At 35.3% G+C, this 24534-nt stretch overlaps 3 protein-coding genes and 1 long non-coding RNA gene across 7 annotated transcripts in view; 2 read left to right on the top strand and 2 right to left on the bottom strand.

The window, feature by feature from the left end:
* The window catches only part of LOC128676955 (transcription factor kayak), a 31322-nt gene extending 20658 nt beyond the window's left edge, over window positions 1-10664 (bottom strand). Inside the window, exon 1 of one of the 3 annotated variants that reach the window (XM_053757435.2) lies at window positions 10275-10664. In XM_053757435.2, coding sequence (XP_053613410.1) covers window positions 10275-10406 — 132 coding nt within the window. In that variant the 5' untranslated portion in view covers window positions 10407-10664. Of the gene's footprint in view, window positions 1-4724; window positions 5020-10274 lie in introns of those variants that run through there. The other 2 variants (XM_053757434.2, XM_053757437.2) reach the window with 2 other exon arrangements.
* LOC128676956 (uncharacterized) lies at window positions 7617-9282 on the top strand. The gene is made up of 3 exons (XR_008405487.1): window positions 7617-7694; window positions 7814-7897; window positions 8181-9282. It is a non-coding gene; the product is annotated as an uncharacterized LOC128676956 (long non-coding RNA).
* An 868-nt stretch (window positions 10665-11532) lies between the features above and the next one.
* Brf (Brf RNA polymerase III subunit) overlaps window positions 11533-24534 on the top strand; it is a 33698-nt gene continuing 20696 nt past the window's right edge. The window contains exons 1-3 of the mRNA XM_053758135.2: window positions 11533-11947; window positions 12062-12286; window positions 12627-12731. Of these exons, the coding sequence (XP_053614110.1) occupies window positions 11734-11947; window positions 12062-12286; window positions 12627-12731 (544 nt within the window). The 5' untranslated portion in view covers window positions 11533-11733. The remainder of the gene's footprint in view (window positions 11948-12061; window positions 12287-12626; window positions 12732-24534) is intronic.
* lute lies at window positions 14253-24051 on the bottom strand. 2 transcript variants are annotated; one of them, XM_053758137.2, is made up of 7 exons: window positions 23789-24051; window positions 18193-18356; window positions 17165-17446; window positions 16785-16932; window positions 16229-16445; window positions 15252-15617; window positions 14253-15141 (listed from the first exon to the last, which is right to left on the bottom strand). In XM_053758137.2, the coding sequence occupies exons 1-7, from the start codon at window positions 23953-23955 to the stop codon at window positions 14653-14655; spliced, it is 1833 nt and encodes a 610-aa protein (XP_053614112.1). In that variant the 5' UTR covers window positions 23956-24051; the 3' UTR covers window positions 14253-14652. The 2 variants fall into 2 exon arrangements, with proteins under 2 accessions (XP_053614112.1, XP_053614113.1); XM_053758138.2 differs by lacking the exons at window positions 18193-18356; window positions 23789-24051 and adding an exon at window positions 17665-17870.

The raw sequence follows: 24534 nt of genomic DNA, 5'->3' as shown, positions 1-24534 counted from the left end.
GAGCGAGATATTTCCGATATGATGGGTTATCTGATAAACATATCCAAACCCTTTGATTGAACAGTCAAATTTCACAGTGATAGCTGTGAATGACTATGGTATAAATTCTTCACGTTATTGTTCAAATACATATCGTGTATCATGTAAAATTAATATTATATTGTACTGAATATGTTTATATTGTAATGCATACCAAGTATGACACCCTTTAAAAAGGCATTGGCGGAAACGTGGAAATATCATTAATCTATAGAGCTGTAAGCACGATTCTTGCCCATAATCGGAACAAGGCCTCCGCAGCTGTTGTAAATACCAGCTCCATGCTTATTATTGTGACGTAATTATTATTGCTTGGAACAAAGAAAATTAAATTCGCAATTCTCACAGAGCTTCCCTTTGTTAATACACAAAATATAGTAAGTAGCATTTACGGTTGAATAAAAAGTGACCTGACGGACAGTTATCGAGAGATTTAGCTTTTGAACGGAATGTTGCGAGTGTCCGGTGAAATACCACGCGATCCGAAAGAATGAGTCATCGTTGGCATGGGATCCTGCCACCTATAACGGAATTCCCGACCTTTCAGAAGCAAACAAATGTAATTGTTACAAGATCGGCTTCTTCTCATCCTGTTAAGTGTTCCCACTATTTATTTGTTTGCATTGACGAGATCATTGCAAACAAATAAATAGTGTCCTTTGGAGCACTTCCCAAGAAGGTACTGTCCATTATTGGCATTAAACTGCTATTGTAGTCGGTATACGTCAAAACTATTCAAGAAAGCCGAGACTGACGCAGTTAAACGAAAGTAAAAAATTATAGCAAACCTCAAACGACATCATTACGGGCTTGATTCTGCGAATTCGCCTGATCATTTATACCTTTTGTTCAAATTCTAATCTGAATTATGCGTAATCGTATATGTTAAGGCAGATAGAGCCGTAACGAATGGTACAAAGTGGGTCATTAATCAATGACAAATTTCCAACCTCTTTAATGTGAAATGCACATTATTCATTCACAGTACAAGTAGAGTAACATCGTGGCTGAGCGAGGAATAACAAAAATTTATGTAAGAAGTATAGACCGGAAGTAACAAATCATTGTTGAAAAAGTAACAAATATCTTCATAGCATATAAAGTAATTGCTGCGTGTTTTCTTATGCTTTTATCTCTTTAAATAAATATCAGTGGTTATTTCTCACTATTAAAACAACAGGAAAATGTGTGTCTTTATAAAGCATGTGTACGTAATTGCTCTGCTTTACCGTTTATGAATTATGAAATTAACAATAAAATTATAAAATAGACGCAAACGATAAAGTGCAAATAAATCCCAAAAACTAAATATGTAAATGGACCATTATATGACTAAAAAACCTGTATGCCAGCACGGTGGGTGGTTATGATGTGACAAGTTGACAACACAGTAGACAAATTCCATTACGTGGGTCACTTCACTAGGCATCAGGTAAAAAATTCTGAAGTTCGAGTCTCAACTTTTATGAAAGACCGTAGCACCGCGCTAAGATTTATGTTTTGCTTTTTTCTACCAATTTGATGTTGCCAAGTCACCAAATCGAAGTGATGGCTCTATTCTTAAGTATCTTTTGAAAACCCATACGACATAAAAGGGAACCAAATAACATTTTCGTAGTAGTTGCTACCACTGCATTTACGTTATCGTCAAGATATGGATGTAAAGGACAATAAAGTTTCAACGAAAGCAAATGAAAATGGAGACAATGGAAAACATTTTATGTAATGGTTCAAAACAGATAACGTCTGGTCAGTTATCTTCGGAGTGGTAATAAAGTAGTCACTTTCTGGCGTTTATGGAGCATTGGAGCTGCTTGTGCCACTACTTAAAAGCCCCATGGTTTACGGCACCTACCACTTTCAGTTTACCCATTCATTTTAATTCGATACTAAAACGCGAGAAACTAGCGTGCTTGGAATATGACGTCGTACTATAGCCACAAGTGTGCGGATACTAATAAATTATTGTAATTTAATACACGTTCAAACTTTTCTTTTCTTATAAACTATCCCAATAAATTTCAGTCATGATTAGATTGGTCCAAAAATATATTGTTTGAAATGTGCAACACAAAAAGTGGCGTGAAAAACGGGAAGCCTATACATTACAATTTTCAATTAATTTAGTATAGGCTGAATATGATGAATGATGATGAACACAAAAATAATAAAGTACTGTTTTAGATACGAGCAGAATCAAATGTCACTTATGTTCACTAACAAATTGTTTACTTCCGTTGCTCGTGAGGATGACTAATTTAATTCTTAGAAACTGTATTGAGATTACCTAATGCTTCATCAAGATGGCATAACACCAGAACAGAGATTTTTAAACCAATATCGTGAGAATTTATTTCCATTCCATCTGTCTAGCGTTTCTCACAGATCGCAGGATAAACGTAAATGTGTTTGTTAATATATTTTCTTGTTCTATCCTAATCAGCTGCAGCATGTTCTAATTCTAGTACAAATGAGACTGAATTGTCTGCATCCGGCGTGTATTGGCTCATGTCATTAAACGAGGTGTCGGTCAATCAAACCCATCTGCTCGGGTTCAAAAGAGCAGTGGTTCCTTGGAGTCATATTAATTGTAATGGAACATTTTTATTCGGAATGAATATGCTTTACAAGCATCAGTTGCTCAATAACAATGAAACAAGGTTGTTATTTTAATTATAATAGTTAATTGGATGGATAATGAAATAACGATGCAATCGTACAGGTAAATTAAGCTGTGGTAGCGCTTGGGGAATCCCTTACCGAGCGTGTTCTTGGAAGTGCACGCAGGAGAAATTTCACAAGTGCGATGTGGGTCAAGTCAGTCAGACCGGACTTGCCGTCTCGCACAAAGGTTACCATCGCCGGCGCGCCGCTGACGGCAGCGAAGTCCGGTTGTCTTTTGCGCAATTGATAGCCTCGTTTATCAGATCCTAAAAGATCAGTTGTTTCTAGAACAGCCATGCAGCACTGTGCAATAAGAGACAAAGCAATTCGGAGTCCTTGATCTATCTCAGCTACGGCTTGCATTCAATTGTAGATATGTACGTGACATAGTTGTAGCATTGCAAGCCATGTTGGGTAAATCCAAGGATATTCATTCATGCATGGAATTAGTAACCTTTTCTGAAGTAAACAACTCTGCGGTTTTGTGACGTCTACGGGTAAATAGATTATACCTACTTAATGTACAATTTATTGGAAACTGTCGAAATGCACGTATTGGCACAATTTTAATTGGTGTCTGTAATATTGTCGTGAGTATTGACACGTCGTCGTCTCTATCTATGTATGTTGTGACGTGACTAATATCTTATCCAGCCAATAAAAAAAAATCATGCAATCACAATAATACCTATACAACTTTTAAAATTTTAGTTTTCTTTTTCATCGCAATATATATTTCGGTAGGAATCTTATTATGTAGTTATGACAATAAGTATTGAGGCAATTAAGTAGGTACATTGTTCGTTGAGGTAAATCTGGTTAAATATGGGCTAAAATTTTAGCAGGATAAATCGTCTGAAAATTTACTAATGCGGATACGACTAATCATATTTTCGTTTTAACATTACCTATATTATATAAAAACAAGCAAGGTTTAATACAAGAGAAAAAAACAGTTAAATGTGCGATGTGAAGGCATATTTCATGTCCTTCTGTAGTGTTCGCGAGTTCGTGGAACTCGGCCGTCGCGGTGCCGCAGTGGTGGGGGCAGTGACGTCATATGGTGACGTCATCGCCTCACACGATATCTGACGTCAGGGTTATCTAGATAACAACACGCACTTTCTTATTTACTTCTCAGTTTCTATTTATTTTATAGTCTCAAGCTTAGCAAAAAAAATTGTCCGAATAATAGTAGCCAGACTTATATATTTGATATCATAACTGGAATCAAAACAGTGTATGAATTGACATCCAATATTATCAAGTCATTTGTCATTCAATTGTCAGTAATTCAGTATAGATCTAAAGTAACCTACACTGATTGTACTTTATCGTAATGTTTTCATTATTTTAATTAACACAATATATGTACTTATAGCGCAGGAACGTATGCTATTTTATATGAAATAGTAAGCACAAGTTTGTAAATAAAAAATATAAATTACTTAAACAATAACAAGACAACTATGCAATAATATAAAAAGTTGTGATATAGATTGTATTACGAAAACACTGTATTATGTAAACTGTATTAGAACAATATAATTGTAATTTCTACGAATTGTAATCCAAACAGCTATGGATTATTTCAAGGATACAATAGCCTGTCAACCGTCGAGCTAAAGCGAAAGTTGTCTAGTCCAATCAAGACCAATCTTGTCGAACTCCAATTTAACAGCCAAACGAAACTATTTATGTTTAAAAGTTTTCGTAAATTCACAACTTCCGGAGAAATTGAGATTGAAAATAAATCCATTAATTAGAATTTGGAAAATAAGTGATTGAAGGATGATACTAATTTCATCATCTAGGATCCGAGTAATTAAAATCTTGGTAATTCATTGAAAAATCACGAACATTCAGGAAAAGAAACGACAATGAGTGCATGCATATCGAATTTAAACGATGTTATGAAACTAGGTAACCTCAAGAAAGTTGTTTACAAAGATGTTCGCGCCACCACCGGCTCTGCGGCGCAGAAACCCTGTTGTTATAAACAAATCGTTTGCAATACTCACCACCGGCTTATTATATTCATCAGTCTGGTAGTCGAACATGGTGGCGAACATCAGACTGTCGTCTTGCTCGCTGTTGAAGTGGTATGGCACCAACTGAGACATCAAGGCGGGATTGCACAACAACCGTCCAAAAAAGATATCCACAGAGGGTTGCGAATTAAATAACACTTTGAAAAAGTTTGCGAATTGCCGGAACAGCGCGTCAAATCACTGTGATAAGAGTATGAGTCATACGATGTCTTCTATCAACTATGGACGAACGTGCAGCTAGAATGTTTTATATCAGACTGAGTCAGAGAACGCGGTCGTAGCTGGTTTTGTACGATGACGGGCAACTAAACCGCGCACGCGCAAACATGCGCTCCATATCGAAACGTCTTATGTCCTCAAGCATTCTAACAATTTGCAAATTGAGTCAAACACATTTTTTGCGAGAACTCCTCTTCAGTGATTCAAGGAATAGTTACTCCACACTTTGAAGTAAATATTTTTAGTGTTACGAATTCGCAGATATTGGAAACCATTGCCAAGAGAAATACTATTACAACAATATAGATATGTATAATTATGTCATATGTGTACCTTGTTATGTTTATCATCAACTGGTAAACAGAAATTCGGCCTTTGACACTACCAAAATCTGTTCATACGAGAATCTAGGACAACTCATTTCAACACTGATTGTGTTGATTTTAAGATAATCATCTCAGTCATATCACCGATGATATAAAATACTGGCAGAGTCCAAAAAAGAAGCAAATAACTACATAGTACCTGTACCTAATTTTCTGGATGAAAAACAAATGAACAAGGATAAATTAGTTAAAGTATTTGTCCCATTTCTAACAGATCACGCAGCAAATATGGCAACGACAGTCGTTATTGTTCTAAATAATTAGAGAATAGAAGCTGACACAATAAATCCGATATGGTTAAGTGGGGCAGTTGCTCCTTCCATGATACATAGGCGGACTCTGGTATCGCACGATTTTACCGGCGCAAATTTATAATTATATACACTAATGAATCATTTGCCATAAGACAATACATTTGTAATCTGTATTGTGGTGTATTTGCAACGAACATTTATGTAAACATTGCAATTAATGCAACACAATAATGAACTTATACAGAGTGACAACAAAGGAAATCTGCATTATTCAAGTTAGCTTGGTCCTGTACTGTTGTTAATATTCGATTGAGGTCTAGAGTTACAAAACTAGGTACTGGGGTTGCCAAAGCTACGCAGCTGTTCGCAACAATAAATTATCTTATCCACTGTTTAATCATTTCACCCATTTCCTACATTTAGGGCGATATTTATCTGTATAAATACTGGCTATTCAACTTCTTGAATACAACATTCCGTAAAATACCACAAGTAATAGGTTAAACGGTCTGTGACAAGTAATAACGAACTCTAATCAAAATTGTATCATTCTTGTGTCAAACTGAAGATATAAAATATTAGGTCTTAATACATTCAGTTTTATTGGTCTGTTTATTTAAGGTTTTAACCAGCTAATCCAGCCCATCTAATTATCACTGAATGTTAGAAATGTAATGCAAACTCTCACTTCTCATTGCTTTGCAAATATTTTTACCTGTCATTTGTTTTTACTTTTTTTCTATTTGAAAATCAACCCTTACACGCGTTGTATGTCTGATATGCGGGAGACTATTATACTATTTAGTTGAAATCGATCCATTCACAGTATAACGCTATCAGATATTATATTTACCTTACGTGGAATCTCTTACTTAACGGAAATGGTAATATCAAATACATTTACTTTTTCCTCATCAATCAATAAATATACAGTGTGTTCTTCTTTTTTTACTATATTTGCATGTCCTTTGTAACATGATTTATGGGGTACCAAATTGAGTAGGTTCAGCATAGGTTTCAGTGCTGTAAGCGCCCTGGCGAAATGTCTACGATGCGGCCTAAAAAGTTACATAATGTTCGCCCTTTTCTGTCTGGTATCTGCGTTGTGCTACCTAAAAAACAACTCAATCGCACAAACTACAATTAGGTACATGTAAACTTCTAGTATTAATTTTAATATATGCACTTTTTTCATACAACAAATTTATTACAAAAATAGTACCTATAGGACCAACCAAACCACGCTAGAGCGCCATTTTACGAACCTGATACATCCTTTTTATCTATCGCCCTGGCCTGAAATCATCCATTCCTTCCGCAATTACAGGGTAGGTATTTCTTCAGTCTTTTGGCTGAATCACTAGTGGGGCGATAGTTCAAGGACATGTGTTGGCACGCGACTAGCTTTCCAGCAAGCCGACCTCCGCTTCCACGAAATGCGATTCCATCATTATTGGAAACAAACATGCTTCATGTAACTCATAATCGTTATCGTCGAACCGATTGTGGTAACTGATAACATGAACCTGAATATTTTGACTTATCAAACGAAACAATGAGAAAACAATGAGTGACTCATTGTGCATGACTTTAAGTGCTAAACACGCGAAAGTAAACTTGACGGAAAACCTCTTCATATTTAATTTACTACTACTACAGTCCATCATCCTATTCAAATTTCGAAATAGGGCAGTACCTTAAAAACTCATTCATATAAATTTAATTTAAGTATTAGTGAATTTTTGTTTTGAAAAAAAAGAAAAGCAAACCACAAAACCCCACTAAATGGCGATTAGATATAATTACCCAAAATATTTAAGAACAGAATACAATAGGTATTCTGTTTTTTTTTATGTTCTTTTTTCTATGTTTTCCAAGAACCAAGAACAAATATTGTTAATAATAAGTTGGAATATTCATAACAAAATAGAAACATTGCGAGGAAGTTATTGCCCAACCTGGATTCGTGTTAATTGACTTGCTAATGTGCGCCGGCGCAGAGTTCGCAGTCCACTTCTAAAACGGTCGTGTTGCGGGTTTTTATATTATTATTTTTTATTCATTTAATTCAAGTTTATTAGGTATTTACCTGGAAAAATTATATTATAATTCGAATATAACATTGTTGAAATCACACAAACCAGTTAATTTGGTGTACAGGCCTAGGCCACCACCACTAACCACCACTTTTTTTTTTCAGGGGAACAGGTGAACTTTTGCAAGTTGAACTATTGTAATTCTGGCTCCATATTCTTGAAGCACCTAGCAAGCACAAGAATCCAAAGTAAGAATGTCCTTAAATCCTTATCCTTACATATAAATCAAAGTCCTATGCCGCGTCTGTATGTCTGTTCGCGATAAACTAAAAAACAACTGCACAATTTTTCACTAATAGATAGTGTGATTCCTGAGGAAGGTTTAGGTGTATAATTTTTTTTTTCCGAGCGAAGTCGGGACGGGTAGCTAGTAATGTATAAAAACTAAAAATTGCCCCATTATCCAGTTTTACCTGGAACTCCGTAGATAAACGCAGCAATAAGTTGAAAATAAACCGAACGGGTTCACAGCAGGAAAATGAAGTGTGAGCGCAAGGCGTCGACGGCCGATGACGTCATGGCTTCGAGGAAAAATCGCGGGTCGCGCCGCGGGCCCACGCGCACATAAATCAAGTGAACAACAATTGTGGCCAATTTCGCCTTTGATTACAGTTAGGGTCTTCGTCAAAAATGTACATCACGCACGACCTTCAGTATGGATGGATACAGGATTTACATTTGTAAATGCTGTACTAATATTAATAATCCATACTTCAATACTCCATTCTAATTATAAAGAGAAAAGACTTGTATTTTTGTTTCATTATGAAATCTTATCTCATTAGGTAATCTTAATCACTTTTCTCCTTTCATGAGATGAATGTAAATATCTGTCTCCTAAATGTTGGGTATCTGAATCTTGGGCATTCAAATACTTACTAAAATAACTTTATTTCAGATAACTTGGTTTAAGTAATAATAAAAAAATGGGCCTTTACTTTTTATTTAATTAATTGCAGTCACCTTTTTTATTTTAGAAGGTATAGATATTTTTATAATGAGTTACAGTTATATAATGTCCTGCTTATAAAAAAAACACAGTAAATCTAGAGAATTAAACAAAAGGTCGACTGATAAGGTCATATTATATACTTTATCGAACAGAGTTATTATCTTTGTAACTGAGTATTTAATTATGTTTAACACACATTAACAATAAATATGATCACTAAGTTTTAAATTGACAAATGAAAACAAATTATACACTTAAAAATAACGCTGAAATGGTTCATTATAAGTTTGATGTAAAAATGAAATAAATACAACAAAAATAATAGTATCCATAATTTTAATAAACATGATGTTGTATAGACTTCTATTATAGAATGATGACTAACACCAAATTGCGCTTATCAGTAGATAAAGGAGTTATCAGCAAGAAAGATTCCAGGAAAGACTTGCCAAACGAGTATTGATGTATTGTACCAACCTTGTTACTATATTTTTGATGTAATCATTACTTCTCATTTAATCATCAGGTCCATTTTATTTACAGTCTGTCTAATGAGTAGAAAATAAATAGGTTCTCTTTGCTGGTAACACTGTTTTTCAATCAATCACAAACATTCTACTTGGTATTGCAATGGTGAAAATTTGTTAAAAATTCTCTTTCTTAAAGAGACTGTAGGCAAATGAAAATAGTAGGTACCTAAATAACTTAATTTCATTCTTAACTTAAATTCTGACTAGCTTTTGCCCGCACCTTCGCCCGCTTCGGTGTTAAGCAATATATCGCGATAAACTTAAACAAGATTTTAAGTTAGACCATCCTCTATACACCTGAGAAAACCACATCAAATTCCATCGAGTAAGAGCTTGACTCCTATTCCATAAAACCTACAATGGGTGTTGGAGCAACAAATTTTGTTTGTAACACTTATCAAATAAACAATATTGTATGTACAATATACATATAAATGTGGTTAGTTCTAAACCACAATAACTTGTTAACTCTCATTTAGTTTTTATCTCTGCCTGTCTATTCATTAAAATAATTAGGTATCACAATACATGTAGTGTGGCGGCACCTACATACTTGTGTACCTACTTAGTTTATGTCTGTGTACAGAGTTAACATTTCAGTTTTTTAATTATCCAAATGACAGCAGCTCAACATACCATATATATGATAGGTATGTAGAGCTGCTGTCACTTGGTATAGGTATACCATAAGGATATTGGGGTATTTTATATGTTCATTCTCGTTAAACACAGCAACATAGTATGTTATTGCATTGCAGTGGGAATTTCGGGATATAAAGTATCTCATGTATTATCCCAGGTTATTTTCAACCCATGCACTAAATTTCATAACAATCGGTCCAGTAGATAATGCATGAAGAGGTAACAAACAAACTTACTTTCGCATATATAATATTAGTTGGGATTGCATTAGTTTACTCAAAGTCACCAGTTTATTATAGGTACATGTTTTACTTATCAAGTATTTCCGAAAAACCATGCGATTTTGGTAGGTACTATAAAAGACTTCAATTTTATTGAAATTGGTTGTTTTCTATATTTATTTATGTATAACCTGGAACATAAAGATTTGCCAAAACTTACCGTAAGTAACGCTCTGGAGGTCGGCACTGATGATACAAAGTCATTTGTGGAGGATCCTTGGGAGGACTGACTATCACATGAAAAGTCCGAGTGATTGGACTGTGTATCACTGATTTCCAGCTTCATCGTCATCAGTTCTTATTCAAAGGCACAGTTATAACAAATAAATGATTTACGTAATTAATCAGTGACACTATAGGTATGATATCAATGTTCAAAATAACCAAATTCCGTGTTTAAAAACTTTTTTGTTGATTGATCGAAATCAAAACCACTTGCTTGCGATTACGACGTAGATTTGACAGATAGCACATAAATGTTGACAGAAAACAAAACTTCAAAGCACAAAAAGCGCTTGAAAGTTAAAGAGAAACAAGAACACAACAATGATGAGTCATCATCATATTTGCAAGCGATGACATCGCCATCTCTTTGGGGATGCCCTTCTCGTAAGGAATTTCTGAGGTTTGGAATCAAAACAGCTTAACCGCCCAACGTTATGTTTTTGTAATATACTTTTTAATTTTACCATATAGCTACAGCCTAATAAAATTTAAAGGGTGATCTCATGTGCTATTTTTGTGACATTGCGTGATATTCCACCAATGGAAGCAAGGAAATTTAATGACGTCATCGGACACTTCTGCGTAACATAAAGTAAAGACCAAAGACCAAGAAAACTAAGTAACAAAATAAAATAGAAAATTTTCATACAACTTCCAAAAAGACAAAAACTAAAGTAGATAGGCTAGCAATGCTAACATAACCAAATTAGATTTTTATAAAACTTCCTGGTCCATTCATTTCATACTTGTAAAATCTGGCAGGCACACGGTAAAGGATAAAACCTAGCACTCTGTCCCGTTTCTTTTCGTGTGTTTGTAATGCTTGTAATATGCATTTATTTTTCGTGTAACATTTGACTAAAAACCCTGTTATACTTTAACTTAAAATATGTTACGTCACTACAATATTTGGTATTGACAGAAAGAGATAAAACAAACTTTAGCTTAAAGTATGCTTTAACTTTTTATGAATAACAGGGAAAGTCTATAGTTTTCTACTGTCTACAATGCTGGGAGTGTACCGCACAGGTAGCATAAAAGAGCAGAACAGACAGCCCAGCCGAAAAAATGGTATTTTGATAGCCAAAATGTTTGTTGGGAAAACTTCCAAAGTCAGATGAGCAATCATTTAAAAAATATATATTTTTCTCAATGTCTAAATTAAAATGTCAATGTCAACTCAATAATAATTTGTTTTCCTTTCTGTAGGTACTATCTATCCGAATCGCATGTGTGCGATTGGTGTTATTGTATTTTATTCTTCGTTTTTACATAATTTAATAGCTTTTGTCAACTCGACGGCACATATCACCAACGATACTACTACATACGATACACTCGATACTATTCATTTTCTGTAAAATTCAATTGATACGAGCAGAACTTTGGTACACATGTCGGGAAAAAAATGCAAACATTGTGGGTCATCAGAAATCGAGGTAGATCCAGCTCGAGGAGATGCTGTGTGTACAAACTGCGGAACAGTATTGGAAGACAACATTATCGTAGCGGAAGTTGAGTTCCAAGAAAATGCTCATGGAGGGGCTTCTGCTATAGGGCAATTTGTCTCTGCAGAGTCGAAGGGTGGAGCCACTGGTTTCGGCCGTGGTGTGTACCTATTTATTGATATTCAAATTTTAACCAGATTTTATTCTGAAGGAAAGAAAAATTCAATTGCACATACTGTCAAATTGTAATTGGTTTTATTTACATTATTTTCAGCATTCAATGCGGGAATCGGGCAAGAATCCAGAGAGATTACATTAAGAAAAGCAAGGGAAGGCATCACAGCATTATGTCAGCAGTTGCGCCTGAACCAGCAGTGCATAGACATTGCCTGCAACTTCTTCAAAATGGCCTTGTCTCGTCACCTCACGATTGGCAGACCAGCATCACACACTCAGGCAGCCTGTGTATATATGACATGCAGAACTGAACGCACTGATCGTATCCTTTTTAAGAATTAATAAGCTATAAAGAAATTTTTCACATACAGGCAAGTTTGTCTTTGGTTCATTAACTTTTTAACTATGTCTATTCCAAATTTTCTGAATATTGGCCCAGTAGTTTAGCCGTGATAGCATGACTACATTTTTCATATTAGTAAGAATTTAGATCTATTTAATAACTTTTCATGTTCAAAATGATCTGTCTGAACAAATTCACAGCTTGCTTGCTTATTACTATTATAAAATTGTATTGGAAACAAGGACAATAACGGATTCATTTTCCCTTAAATAGGATAATTGAAATGTTGAACAAGTGATTTTTTTAACCAACAACACAGATCTCTTGATAGACATCAGTGATGCTCTTCAAATCTGCTGCTACCAGCTCGGCCGGACATACTTCAGGTTATCACGGGCACTCTGCATTGTCATCCCTCCCACAGGTGAGTTTAGTCTTAAGACTGTAAATGATCATCTAGAAATTTTTTTAAAAGAATGTAATGAATGTAATGTAACTTGCAATTTTGAAGTATATACCCATTTAGTTTGGACGACAATTCATTATTATGATAAGCATGACCATATGGTGCACCCAGGAATGGCTCCAAACCTAAGAACTCAAGGCTTTACTGTACAGACATGAATTTTTTGTCACACATTGACTACAATAAAAGCTTGTGACAAAAATTTGTACTAGCCAAGTCTAATTGAAACATAACACCTTGTGAACATCTATGCTACCATCAATCTTGCATTATGTGTGCCTATTTACTCCTCATGAAGGCAGAAAATGTTTTAACTGCCTGTGGTGTTATGTGAAACACAGGAAGAAAATTATCCATGTAAGTTTTTATTGAAATTTGGTACTTGTCTGAATCATGCTGATTTACAATGTGAAAGATCTGTGGTGACATAGTGTAGCCCTCCAACTTGTCCATATAAAAAAATCACATTCTATTGCTTCCTTTCAAATATTAGGTTGTCCCTAAGAGCTAGTTCAGACATGGCGGATTCCGCGCAGATGCAAATCGCGCGGTTCTAAACGCAAGTGTTCAGACAGGCGCGGATGTACATGCGGAGTGCCGTTATTCGCATAGGGTGACAGTCCAATCATGGAAGTCGAAGAAGCAATATGTGTGTACTTGTTGCTCCGTAAAAAAGAAAGAAAGAAGAAACGGCAGTATTGGGTGCATCCAATATTACGCGATCGGTTTACTCATGGTCAGTTTCAGACTTTATATCCAAAATTAAGAAGTTTTGAACCAAAATTCTTCAATTATTTGAGAACGACCGCGCGAATTCATTTTCTAGCGGTTGAGTGGCGGGAGCCGCGCGGATTGTCAATCCGTGCGGACAGGTATGAACGATTTGTAAGGCGCTAATGTAATTAGGATCCGCGCGGTTCAACCGCGCTGTTTGAAACCGCGCGGAATCCGCCGTGTCTGAACTATCTCTAAGAGATAGTTGATCCGCGCGGTTGAACCGCGCGGATCCTAATTACATTAGCGCCTTACAAATCGTTCATACCTGTCCGCACGGATTGACAATCCGCGCGGCTCCCGCCACTCAACCGCTAGAAAATGAATTCGCGCGGTCGTTCTCAAATAATTGAAGAATTTTGGTTCAAAACTTCTTAATTTTGGATATAAAGTCTGAAACTGACCATGAGTAAACCGATCGCGTAATATTGGATGCACCCAATACTGCCGTTTCTTCTTTCTTTCTTTTTTACGGAGCAACAAGTACACACATATTGCTTCTTCGACTTCCATGATTGGACTGTCACCCTATGCGAATAACGGCACTCCGCATGTACATCCGCGCCTGTCTGAACACTTGCGTTTAGAACCGCGCGATTTGCATCTGCGCGGAATCCGCCATGTCTGAACTAGCTCTAAATAGAATCCAATATTTACCTTTTAAGATAAATTTCCATACAAATGATATGCAATGAAAAAAATAAGAATATTTAAGTTTTATATTCATATATTTACTAATACTAAGAATAATTTAAGCCTACATTATGTGTAGTCTGTGACCTAATTTAATTATATAAGGGCAAAGGCAACTAGTAAACAAATCCAAGATTTAATGTTCATGACAATAATTTGCATTAGGATTTGTCTGCATCTAGTTACATATTATAGAGAGCTTTTACAACACCCATATCACAATCTTAGGTTCCTGCCTTAGTTCCTAATCAACAATATACACAAGAACTTTTAAATTTTAACATAACAATTTAACATGGGAATGGTTAAGTATAGCAATGAGTTAAATAGAAGTATTCCTGGGTCAAATTGAGCTTGATTTGCTGAATTATTATACAGAGTAATGATTGAAGGGCCGAGTTCTGGTCAATTGTCAGTCTTCATTTGAGTTTGTCATTGCAGAGTTCACAGTTGGACCATAGTAAATTAGCTCGGGTATCTGACCACCTTGAACTCCTGTCCCATTGGTACTTTCAGATGAACAATGAAACTGGAATGTAACAGTTCCCATGTACACCTCACTTAGTCCCTCTTGTCCAAAGTAACTCAGCTCACTACCATCTAATATGGCTGAGGCAGTGTAGAAGTACTCTGGCTCAATTTGTATCGGATTCTCAAAGTACACATGGAATGTGTTACTTGACCCATCAGAGAAGAACTTAGTGTTGTTCTCAGCTAAGATTCTGCCTTGACGCTTCAACTCAATTTTGACATTGTAGTCAGCTGCACCATTTGAAGATCCATACAATCCAAATCCAACAACAAATATTCTCTTGTCTACACAAAATTGTATGGAGTCGCAGCGGCCGCGGTACCTCCATTGGTTGCTTCTATAAGCGCAAGATTGGAATCTATGGCAAATCTGAAATGAGAAAATATTTATTTTAGGCATACAATGTGTACCTTTAAAATTATACAATCTTTTTAAAGATGAAAAATTATATACTAATATTGTAAAGATGTATTATTTACCTGTGCTTTAAGTCCAGCCCTTTGTTTGACAGGATAAGATAGTTGTGGCTTGCTAGCAGCCGTAAAATGCAGAAATATGTCAATTGTCTCTTGTGGAGTCAAAATTCCAAGTTGAGCGGCACTGTTTGCAAATTCTTCAAGGCTCATTGTAGGAAATCTAATCAGATATATGGCACTTCCGAGCATAGCTCTCTTATTCGTTGATGTAGGGTCGATTTCTCTTCGCACACATTCAGCATGCGCCCATGCTAGAGCAGCTTCAAACAAGTTGATCTCCTTGCAATTTAGTGTTTCTCTAGCTAATACTGACTCTAAAGTCGACACATCAATATCCACAAAGCCTTCAGAAGTAAGAGCCATCTCGGCCTACAATAGAAATGCATTTTTTAGGTAAATTAGGTTAATTAAAACTGCAATACAATTTTTTTCAATACTTTATTCAGATCATTTTACATGTAATGACAAAATATTACAAGTCTGAAATTATTGTTATAGTGAATATCACACTGCCAAACACTAGACATGCATACAACACTTAATAAACTGTATTGCAGTTACTAGACAGATATTGAGGTACAATGACTAGACATACACATTTTGGGAATGTTGAACTTAAAAGTTGTACAATATGTACAAGATATGATAACTTAGCATAATAAGTCAGATCTGAATCTTAATCTAAAATCACAACCAAAAAATTATCGGACATTCTGGCACAAAAGAAAAATTATAGAATTATGTATAAATAAATTAGTACTATCTATAGGTACTATATTTAGTGCTTGGGACATTTATTTCTAGCATTATCAAATATTGGAAATACCTAACTATTAATTGAAATGTAAATTGTCAATGCTCTCTTTGTCGGGACTGGAGAAGTTCAAACTCGAGGTGTTAGAAAGATCCATTAGCAAACTACTATATGAGGAAGAAGGTTGCAAGCAGAGTGTTGCTATGTTCTCGGTGGACTCACATACCTGGGCATCAATAACTTCCCAACATCTCTGCATCAACTCTGGTTCTTCAAAAAGCCTTGATTGGCTTAATAATAGGCAAGCATTTTTTGCTGTCAAACTAGTCTCTAAATATGTAACACAGGCTCTTGCTAAATGTGGCACTATGTACTTCTTTGCGACATAGAGTGTAGACAGCACAGTATCTGCTTCTAGTTGGATTTCATCACAGTACAAATATCTGGAATTCAAAATGAAGAACATTTAAATACTATAAACATACCTTGTCTTATAAATTTGTTGACATTTGTTGTATACTATTAAAATTAATAAATACTACCTACATTGATGATTATATAAATTAACTAGATGTTGCCAAAGGCTTCGCTCCCTTGGGAATTTTGAAAAAAAGAGCATAGAGCAATCTTAGATAATGTACCTGTCTAATAGTGAAATAATTTTTGAAATCGGTTCAGTGGTTTCAGAGGTTACCTGCCTAAAACATACAAACTCACAAAGTCACAAACATTTACCTCTTTATAATAATAGTATAGATGTAATTATTTGGTATTCAACTTACTTTAGAAGAGTTAGGAAAGCAGATGGCTCAACATCGGGTACTTCAATTTCTTGTTTGCACTCTGCTAGCCCTCCATAGAACATTGCATAGAATACTGAGCTTGCTGTAGCTAATACATATTTGTGCGCTGGTATGACTTGAATATGATCTGAAAATACACCATGTTTTTCTTAATCTGAACAACTATAATTCAACAGAAGTTCCTCAAATGTTTAAAGTGAAAATGATTGTTATTCAATCATATTTAGCATGTCTATGTATTATTGTATAATGACAGCTCTATTAGACTTGAAACAATTCATTATTATATACTATTTATAACTTTATATAAAATATAAATGAATATAGGTAATAAAAGAATAATAATAATGTTGTCCCACCTGGACTTCCAACTCTAAAAGTTATATCTGACATAAGTTGGTTATTAAACATAGCTGCATTCCGTTCCCTCACTGTGGGTTTAGTTGCCTGCCAGTTAGGGTCGAGGGTGGCAGTTCCTGGCGGTGGGGCAGGTGACGATATTGGTGATGGGGTTGTACTGACAATACCACTTGGTGAAGGTGGACCACTGTAGCATTGAGACACCTGAGTTCCTGTCTCACGTTGGGATATCGTATGTGGTGGAGACAGGGACAACTCACCGCCATTATTTATATTTTCCGCTAAAAAAATAAACACTCATCAGGATCAAAGACAATGAACTCAAACCAATATAGGTAGGTACTTTTATACAAAGTTAGAACTGTTGACTTGAAATTGCACACATTTTGACATAAATGCAGTTGTTTTTAGCCTAATCTATGTGACCATAATTATGGCGCAAAAATACTGGTTCGCAGAGGTCCAATCTAATCGATATTTACAAAACTGCAACGCTTACCATTCATCCAAGCGTTCGTTTGCGCCACTGACTTATTGTCCCTATTATCGGGCAATCTTTTAGGTGGCTTTGAAACGATTCGCGAACACAGATTCGACATGATTATAAGCTCACGATTTTTTTATTCAAACCTAAGCACTTATAATTATCACTCATTGACGTCAGCCATCTTGACTCTGTGGATTGATGGGAGGGAGTGGGGAGGAGGGGCGAAGCAAGCGGAGAGAAACGAGAGCGGTCGAACTCGAAATATGTCACTCGTTCGGAAACGAAACTTGCGCGAAGCGTCATTGTAGGTTTTTTAAATGTTGCCATTTTTTGTTTCGTTTGTCCCATTGTCCGTTTATATGTAATGTTTCTGTAACCTTATTATATTCATTATAATGTAATCTCTTTACATTTCATCATTTAATCTGCCTTTCCATCTTTCATAGATAGATCTACCTATACAACGTATAGAACCTTCATGTGAATCTTCAGTTAGGTACCTACGCTTTTAGAAATACAGAAATACCATGGATATTGTACCTTGGATCATTGGCCTGTGCCGTGACCGGTGGCGGTATTGCGGAGGATCCTGGCAGTTGAGTTCCGAGAAGCGTCCATCTTCGTCGATTAGGCTTTCGAAAAAATCAACACTGCTGCTGTTCATCGATGACCGGACTTGTAGATGACACGCATACCATACAATACTGAAAGGAAAATATAGAAAATTAATCTACCTATATGATAGAAAGAGAGAACCTAATGATACAAATCTCTCAAAAACAATGAGATCCATGACGTGTCGTTTCCATCTCGAAATCGGGCAATTCCATATCCATCCATGTACCTATGATGTGTATGAGGTGACTAAGGGATAAAAATCCTTGAAAGCTAAAAAGCAATCACAGCCGTAAATAAAACTTGGAACATAATCTTCTCTCTTATTTGAGAATGTAAGAGAGACGATACAAGGGAAATTCAGGAACCTCCTAGATAGATCTCTCTGTTTCTTTGTATAGTGACGCTGGTAATCTTCTAAATAAATAAAATAAATAATAACATTGTATCGACATTACTTTGATTACTAAGTAGAGTTGTATGTAACCGTAACCACAATCATATCTAATAATAACGGCAGCCGATATAAATAAGTTCAAACTTGACCTACTATTACTCTACGTGTGGTTGGGCGTTGCCGCCCCGCGGGTGTTTTGATACTGAATATGTGGAGCTCCCTCACATTTTATATTCAAATTGTTGAAAGAGGTTAGCGTATGTAAGGAGGCCTATAGCAGTGCTACAAAAAAGACTGCAAATAATGACGACTTATCAAAATCAATGAAAATCAAATAATTAATTCAGAAATTCGACTTTCACAGGCACTTTTTCACGACAAATTTCTATATTATATAGTAATTCCTCAAAAAGCTACAAACTGCTGACATTTCGAAACGACCATTCCTGAGAAGAAATGCCGAAAGAGACTCATTTAAACAGTATTGGTTCCTATCATGCCAAAAGGGCTTATCATTGTTGTGAATTTTTGAACGAAAGCATATTCACGATGATGAAACTTAGCATTTTTCCAAAGATATCTTTACGTACTTATATCATAAAGAAAAGGCAATGATTTTTTGCTCATGATTGTATACTTTTATCACACTATAAAAATTATTTTGAATATTGGATTGGTGTATTCAACTGAACATTTTTGTGTAGTGAGGAAGTAATAAGGAAGATGAAACATCCATATCAGGGAGGGGAAATGTAACTTCATCGTTTAATACGTTTAACTTTAGTAGGTATGAACCAGCGAACCAGCGTTGCCTGCGAGATTGTTTTTGGGTGGTTTTAGGCAAAGCGGGATTTTGAATCCTTGCGATTAAAATATCGGTATTATTACGTCAAATGCGGGACATAATAGAAAAAAAAACGGAAATTAAGACCAATACGTGTTTTTTTATTTTAAAAGATGTTGAGTATAATTTACTAAAAATTAAAATATTATTTACTTTTGTAAAATCATGTCGGTGTTGTTATTTCATTGCTTCTGACTGGTACTGACTATCATTTTATATAGGTACTTGTCGACATCGCGCTTAGATCCCTTTGCCTTTCCATATGGATAAACTAACGAAAAAAAATCGACATCGCGATATTTCGAATGCAAATGCAATTTCTTTTGATGCATTTGAAGTTGCATTTCAAATGCAACTTCAAATGCATCACAGTATTTTTCCTAATGGTTAGTTGTAAGATAATAAACAAAATAGACCTGTTTAGCTGCACTGCTAATGAATTCACAAAAGTGGCGTTATTGTAACAAATTATAGCTACCATAGATTTATAATATAACTGACATCATTTATTGGATGTGATTTTGGAAGATAGCTTGTTGCATTTACCCATAGATTTTGAAGGGCACCGCGCGCGGTACCGTAGGTATTAAGATTATCGCAAAGATAGATGGAAGTTTAATTTACCTATAAACAGATAAATTTTGTAGCACAAAGTAGATCATTTCTAGTGCTTTCTTCGGATTACTGCTAGTGTTACTATACTGTTAGTGTTAGTGTATCAAAGTTAGATAACAGACAACACAAAATATTTTACACGGCCGTTTACTTTGATATTCATATTACATTTACCTACATACTGCGCTACTTTAAGGTCACAGGTGATTTGTGGAATTCGTGCCAGTAATAATGACGAATATTATATATACAGGACATATGGACCTTAAGGATACTTATAGTACCTACTTACTCTCCTCTTCTACCAGGAGCACGCGTAGGTACATAGCTCGTCCCTTTCAGGCTACACTCGTGTACCTTTTATCTAAATCTGTCCAGTAGAATTTTGATTTTGCCAGTGATTGAGTAACAATTCCTTACAATAAAACTAGCATTTTTGTACTCTGAAATTTCTAGCTAGAAGTTGAAGTTGATGAGGGTAAATCCGTTCCATTGGAAGATCATAATTATATTTCATCAACTCTTGACTTTCCCAAAATCCTCTTTACGTTTATTGACTTTTCTTGATGCACTCATTGTTGTATAATAATTATACACAATTCTAATATGTTAAGTACTTCCTTAATGAGTTCCTTCACACACCTTGATTTTATTGCAAGATGCTATCGTATCATATACCTACATTTTATGCCGGTTACACACCGTCGCCGAACTCGAGATACGAGTAGATGCAGAAGTGTATGAATAAACGTTGCGTAGTTTTTTATGGGGGTTTTATTTATTGCAATGAAAAACCAGCAATGTATGCCGAATCCGCCAAATTTTGGCGAAATGTTTGGCGAGTGTATAGCCGACGTTAAATTATGTTTTTAGGTCTACTCAGAATTAATATAAGTAAAACTAGAGGGTGCAATTTATCAGCTCCATCTAAAGATTGTATGATATATGTAAACAAAAAAAAAACAGTTACTCAGGCATACCCTCATGAACTTTTTCTTTTTTACGTGCTATCGCGCAATTCTCTTGGAATTATCCGACTGTCGAATTATGGTTATTTAACATCTGGCCAACATGTCAAGGTTGACCAGGTTCTGTCTCCCCGAACTTTATCTCTTTTCTGTGTCATCTTATCCCAGGCATTATAAATACACCGTATTAAGAAAATTAACAAAGTAGGGTAGTTGACATCGAGTCGAATCGGAATATCGGATACATTTTCTAAATGAAAAACAAAAATTTATATGGGGCTTAAATGACAGTGAGATGAAGTGACGTCAAGCGGTCGAAATATATTCCGAGACTATCAACAAATCTTAGTTTTTAATATAATTATCATGGATAGCTAGCTAATATTTTTCTCGGGGATCTAATTGTTTGGTTCTTATATTATGAGATTGAGAAATATTATATACGAGTACTTTATTCTAATTTATCTTTGTACCTTTCTATCTTGTTTTTCAAACGAGATCACATATTGCATTTTGTATAGATGTGAGGACCTTTGAGTACTATCTGTCAGGAAGTTCTAAGTTTAAAATGTCTGTGTCTCTGTATGTCTGTCCGTGGCAGCCAAACGGCTGAACCAATTTTAGTCATTTTTTGTTATTTGAAAGAGAATTTAATCGAGAGTATTCTAAGCTATGTTTGGAAAATGTGCGTTAAGCCGTTTGCAAATCGTCAGCTTTTTCGGAGGAGGAGGAGGCCAGCTACTTCGGAGCCAATTCCTTCCAACCTTCTTAAATTTAAAAATATTGTTATAAATTGTTGTTGTTTTGACAACATCGGTGGCGCAGTCCCGGGTTCGATCCCCAGTCAGATCATGATGGAAAATGATCTTTTCTGATTGGCCCGGGTCTTGGATATTTATCTACATATGTATTTGTTATAAAATATAGTATCGTTGAGTTAGTATTCCATAACACAAGTCTCGAACTTACTCTGGGACTATGTCAATCTGTGTGATTTGTCCTAATATATTGAATATATCCTAATTATATTTGTTAAGTTATTGCAAGTCAAAAAGTTGTCCTATATTAGAATAATATTCTTTGTGACCACTGGTAGCTACCGTTGTTGTTTGACGTAACACTATTGTTATCATTATCATATCAGTGAAGCAAGTTCAATCGAAATGAGGCTAATAACAATGGACGATCTTAAACAATACATTTCGAGATTGGAGAGAATTGGGAATTTAAGTAATTGATCAATTACAATTTGGGGCAAGTGATATTATTGTGAATTGCGAACTTAGGGTCATCCAAGTCGATATTTAAGTTTATTTACTTACTTATACTTGTAAAATAACAAAGTGTTTGTAACTTGTAAATAAATATCAGAATTTCGCGAATTATCAAGGGATAAAGACGCAGTACTGCATCTGTAGAAAAAAAACGAATCGGAAATCTATTGAAATACGAATAGGGATTACATACATGTTTATGAACGAAGGAAAAGGGGAGGCGGTTTGGATTTTCCCCCTATTTAAATTATATAATATTTTTAGGCCATTACTATTTTTGGTTTAAAACTTCATGTTCCTCTGTACCCTTGAAATCCTGATTAAATAGCTTATATTTACTCTATGCAGGGGCGTGTGTTTCTATATCCAGAATGATGGAGAAGTTGATAAGGAGATAACACGCAGAATCAATTCAGGATGACAGAAGTCGAGAGAAGTCACCGGCACTAAATGTGACCTGCCAATAAAGTTGAAAGGTAATATCTATAATGCTGGGACCGGTGATTATGTGCGGATCAGAATGTTGAGCTACCAAAGTGGAAGAATGTATGGACATGATAAGGAATATCTACATAAGAGGCAGTTTGAAAGAGGTCATAGACTGAGATGGTGACACGTGATGAGGAGAGAAGAGCTACAATTACTGAAGAAGGCATTAACTATGAATATGGATAGTTGTTGTTGAATAGTGATAGTTGTTGGAGAGAGGAATGCCCAAAAGAGATAGATGGATCGTGTCAGAGAAGATATGAGGATGTTGGAGGTGGATGTACATACAACGAGGAATAAGCAATTGTGGAAAAAACAGACAATATTGTGGCAACCCCGCATAATGTGGTAGGGCCATCCAGAGATGCCAAATTTCATCTAAATCCATCCGATTTGGTGTGAGTAACAAATAAACACCCATCGGATATTTTTGAATTTATGATATTCGTAGCAGAATAGGATGAAAGTTATCGTTATTTGGCAATATATGACACAGTTTAGAGTCAGCCACTCTGTATTGCAGAGTAATTTCTAGATCGTACACTTTACATGTGGCAATATCCACTTATATGATGGTGTTGAATTAACAATAAAATTATCACTAGTAATTTTATGATATTAAATTGTTTTGTAATTTATTATACTATTCTATGTGTATTGTATATTAATATTTTATTCAAGCTAAACTACTTTATTATAAGCGTATTGTATATCAATTACTATCCATTGGCTCTATAAAATACATGCCATCCTACTGCTGAATATGTATTAATGCTAGTATTAGCATTAATAAATGTATATTTATTGTAATTATAAAATTTTCCCATTTAATCGAAAATCTCCGGAGCACTAAACAATAAACAGGTATTGGAAAAATGCCACTAGAACAAAACAAACTGGTTAATAATAAAACACATTAAATTTATATTATTACCTGCGATAACAGACTAGCCGGTAAACAAAACAAACCAGATCAGCTTTAGTGAAGATCCAACGAAGAAATATTTTCCCGATTACCACTGGCAATTTACAAGGCACCACAGCCCTATTCTTCATTTCATCTCTGGAAGTTCCCCATTTATAATCTACATCACTATACATTCGAACACAAAACACAATTTAAATTTGAATTTAAATTCGAACAAGTTCAAATATGGAATGCGCGCGCGCCAATGCGGTCGACAGACTGTGGCAAGTGTCAGACTTGCCTGCGAGACTTGCGCTTGCGCAAGGTCGCCTCAGTTCCAAGAGACACACTACGAGATCATGATGTCACACTGCTATCGATGTAAACTAGTTTCAGGTGATAGCGAATCGGTCTAATAAACCTAGTAATGACATAATGTAATAATATATTTATGATGGGAAAATCAACAACCCCGTTCGAAGACAGATAATAGTTTATAAAATATTTTTTCTTTTAAATTATGGTATTGTTTTTATTTGATGTTATACTCACCTTACAATTATTAAACACAGCCAAAACATAATTGATTGTTATTTTTTAAAATATATCGCTTTGGATAACGCCATATGCACATTGTGCACGTCTGACTAAATGTAATGTTTGAAATTAATATTAAAAGTAAGTACCTAATATGAATTTGGAACTATAATCCGGAAGTTCCTTGTTGCAAACCGGAACTGAACGAAATAGCTAAGTTATCAAAAGTGTATTTG

The sequence above is a fragment of the Plodia interpunctella genome, chromosome 17 (genome assembly GCF_027563975.2).
Source record: "Plodia interpunctella isolate USDA-ARS_2022_Savannah chromosome 17, ilPloInte3.2, whole genome shotgun sequence".
NCBI lineage: Eukaryota > Metazoa > Arthropoda > Insecta > Lepidoptera > Pyralidae > Plodia > Plodia interpunctella.
The sequence above is the reverse complement of the archived record's forward strand: the minus strand, read 5'-3'. Positions and strand labels throughout refer to the sequence as shown.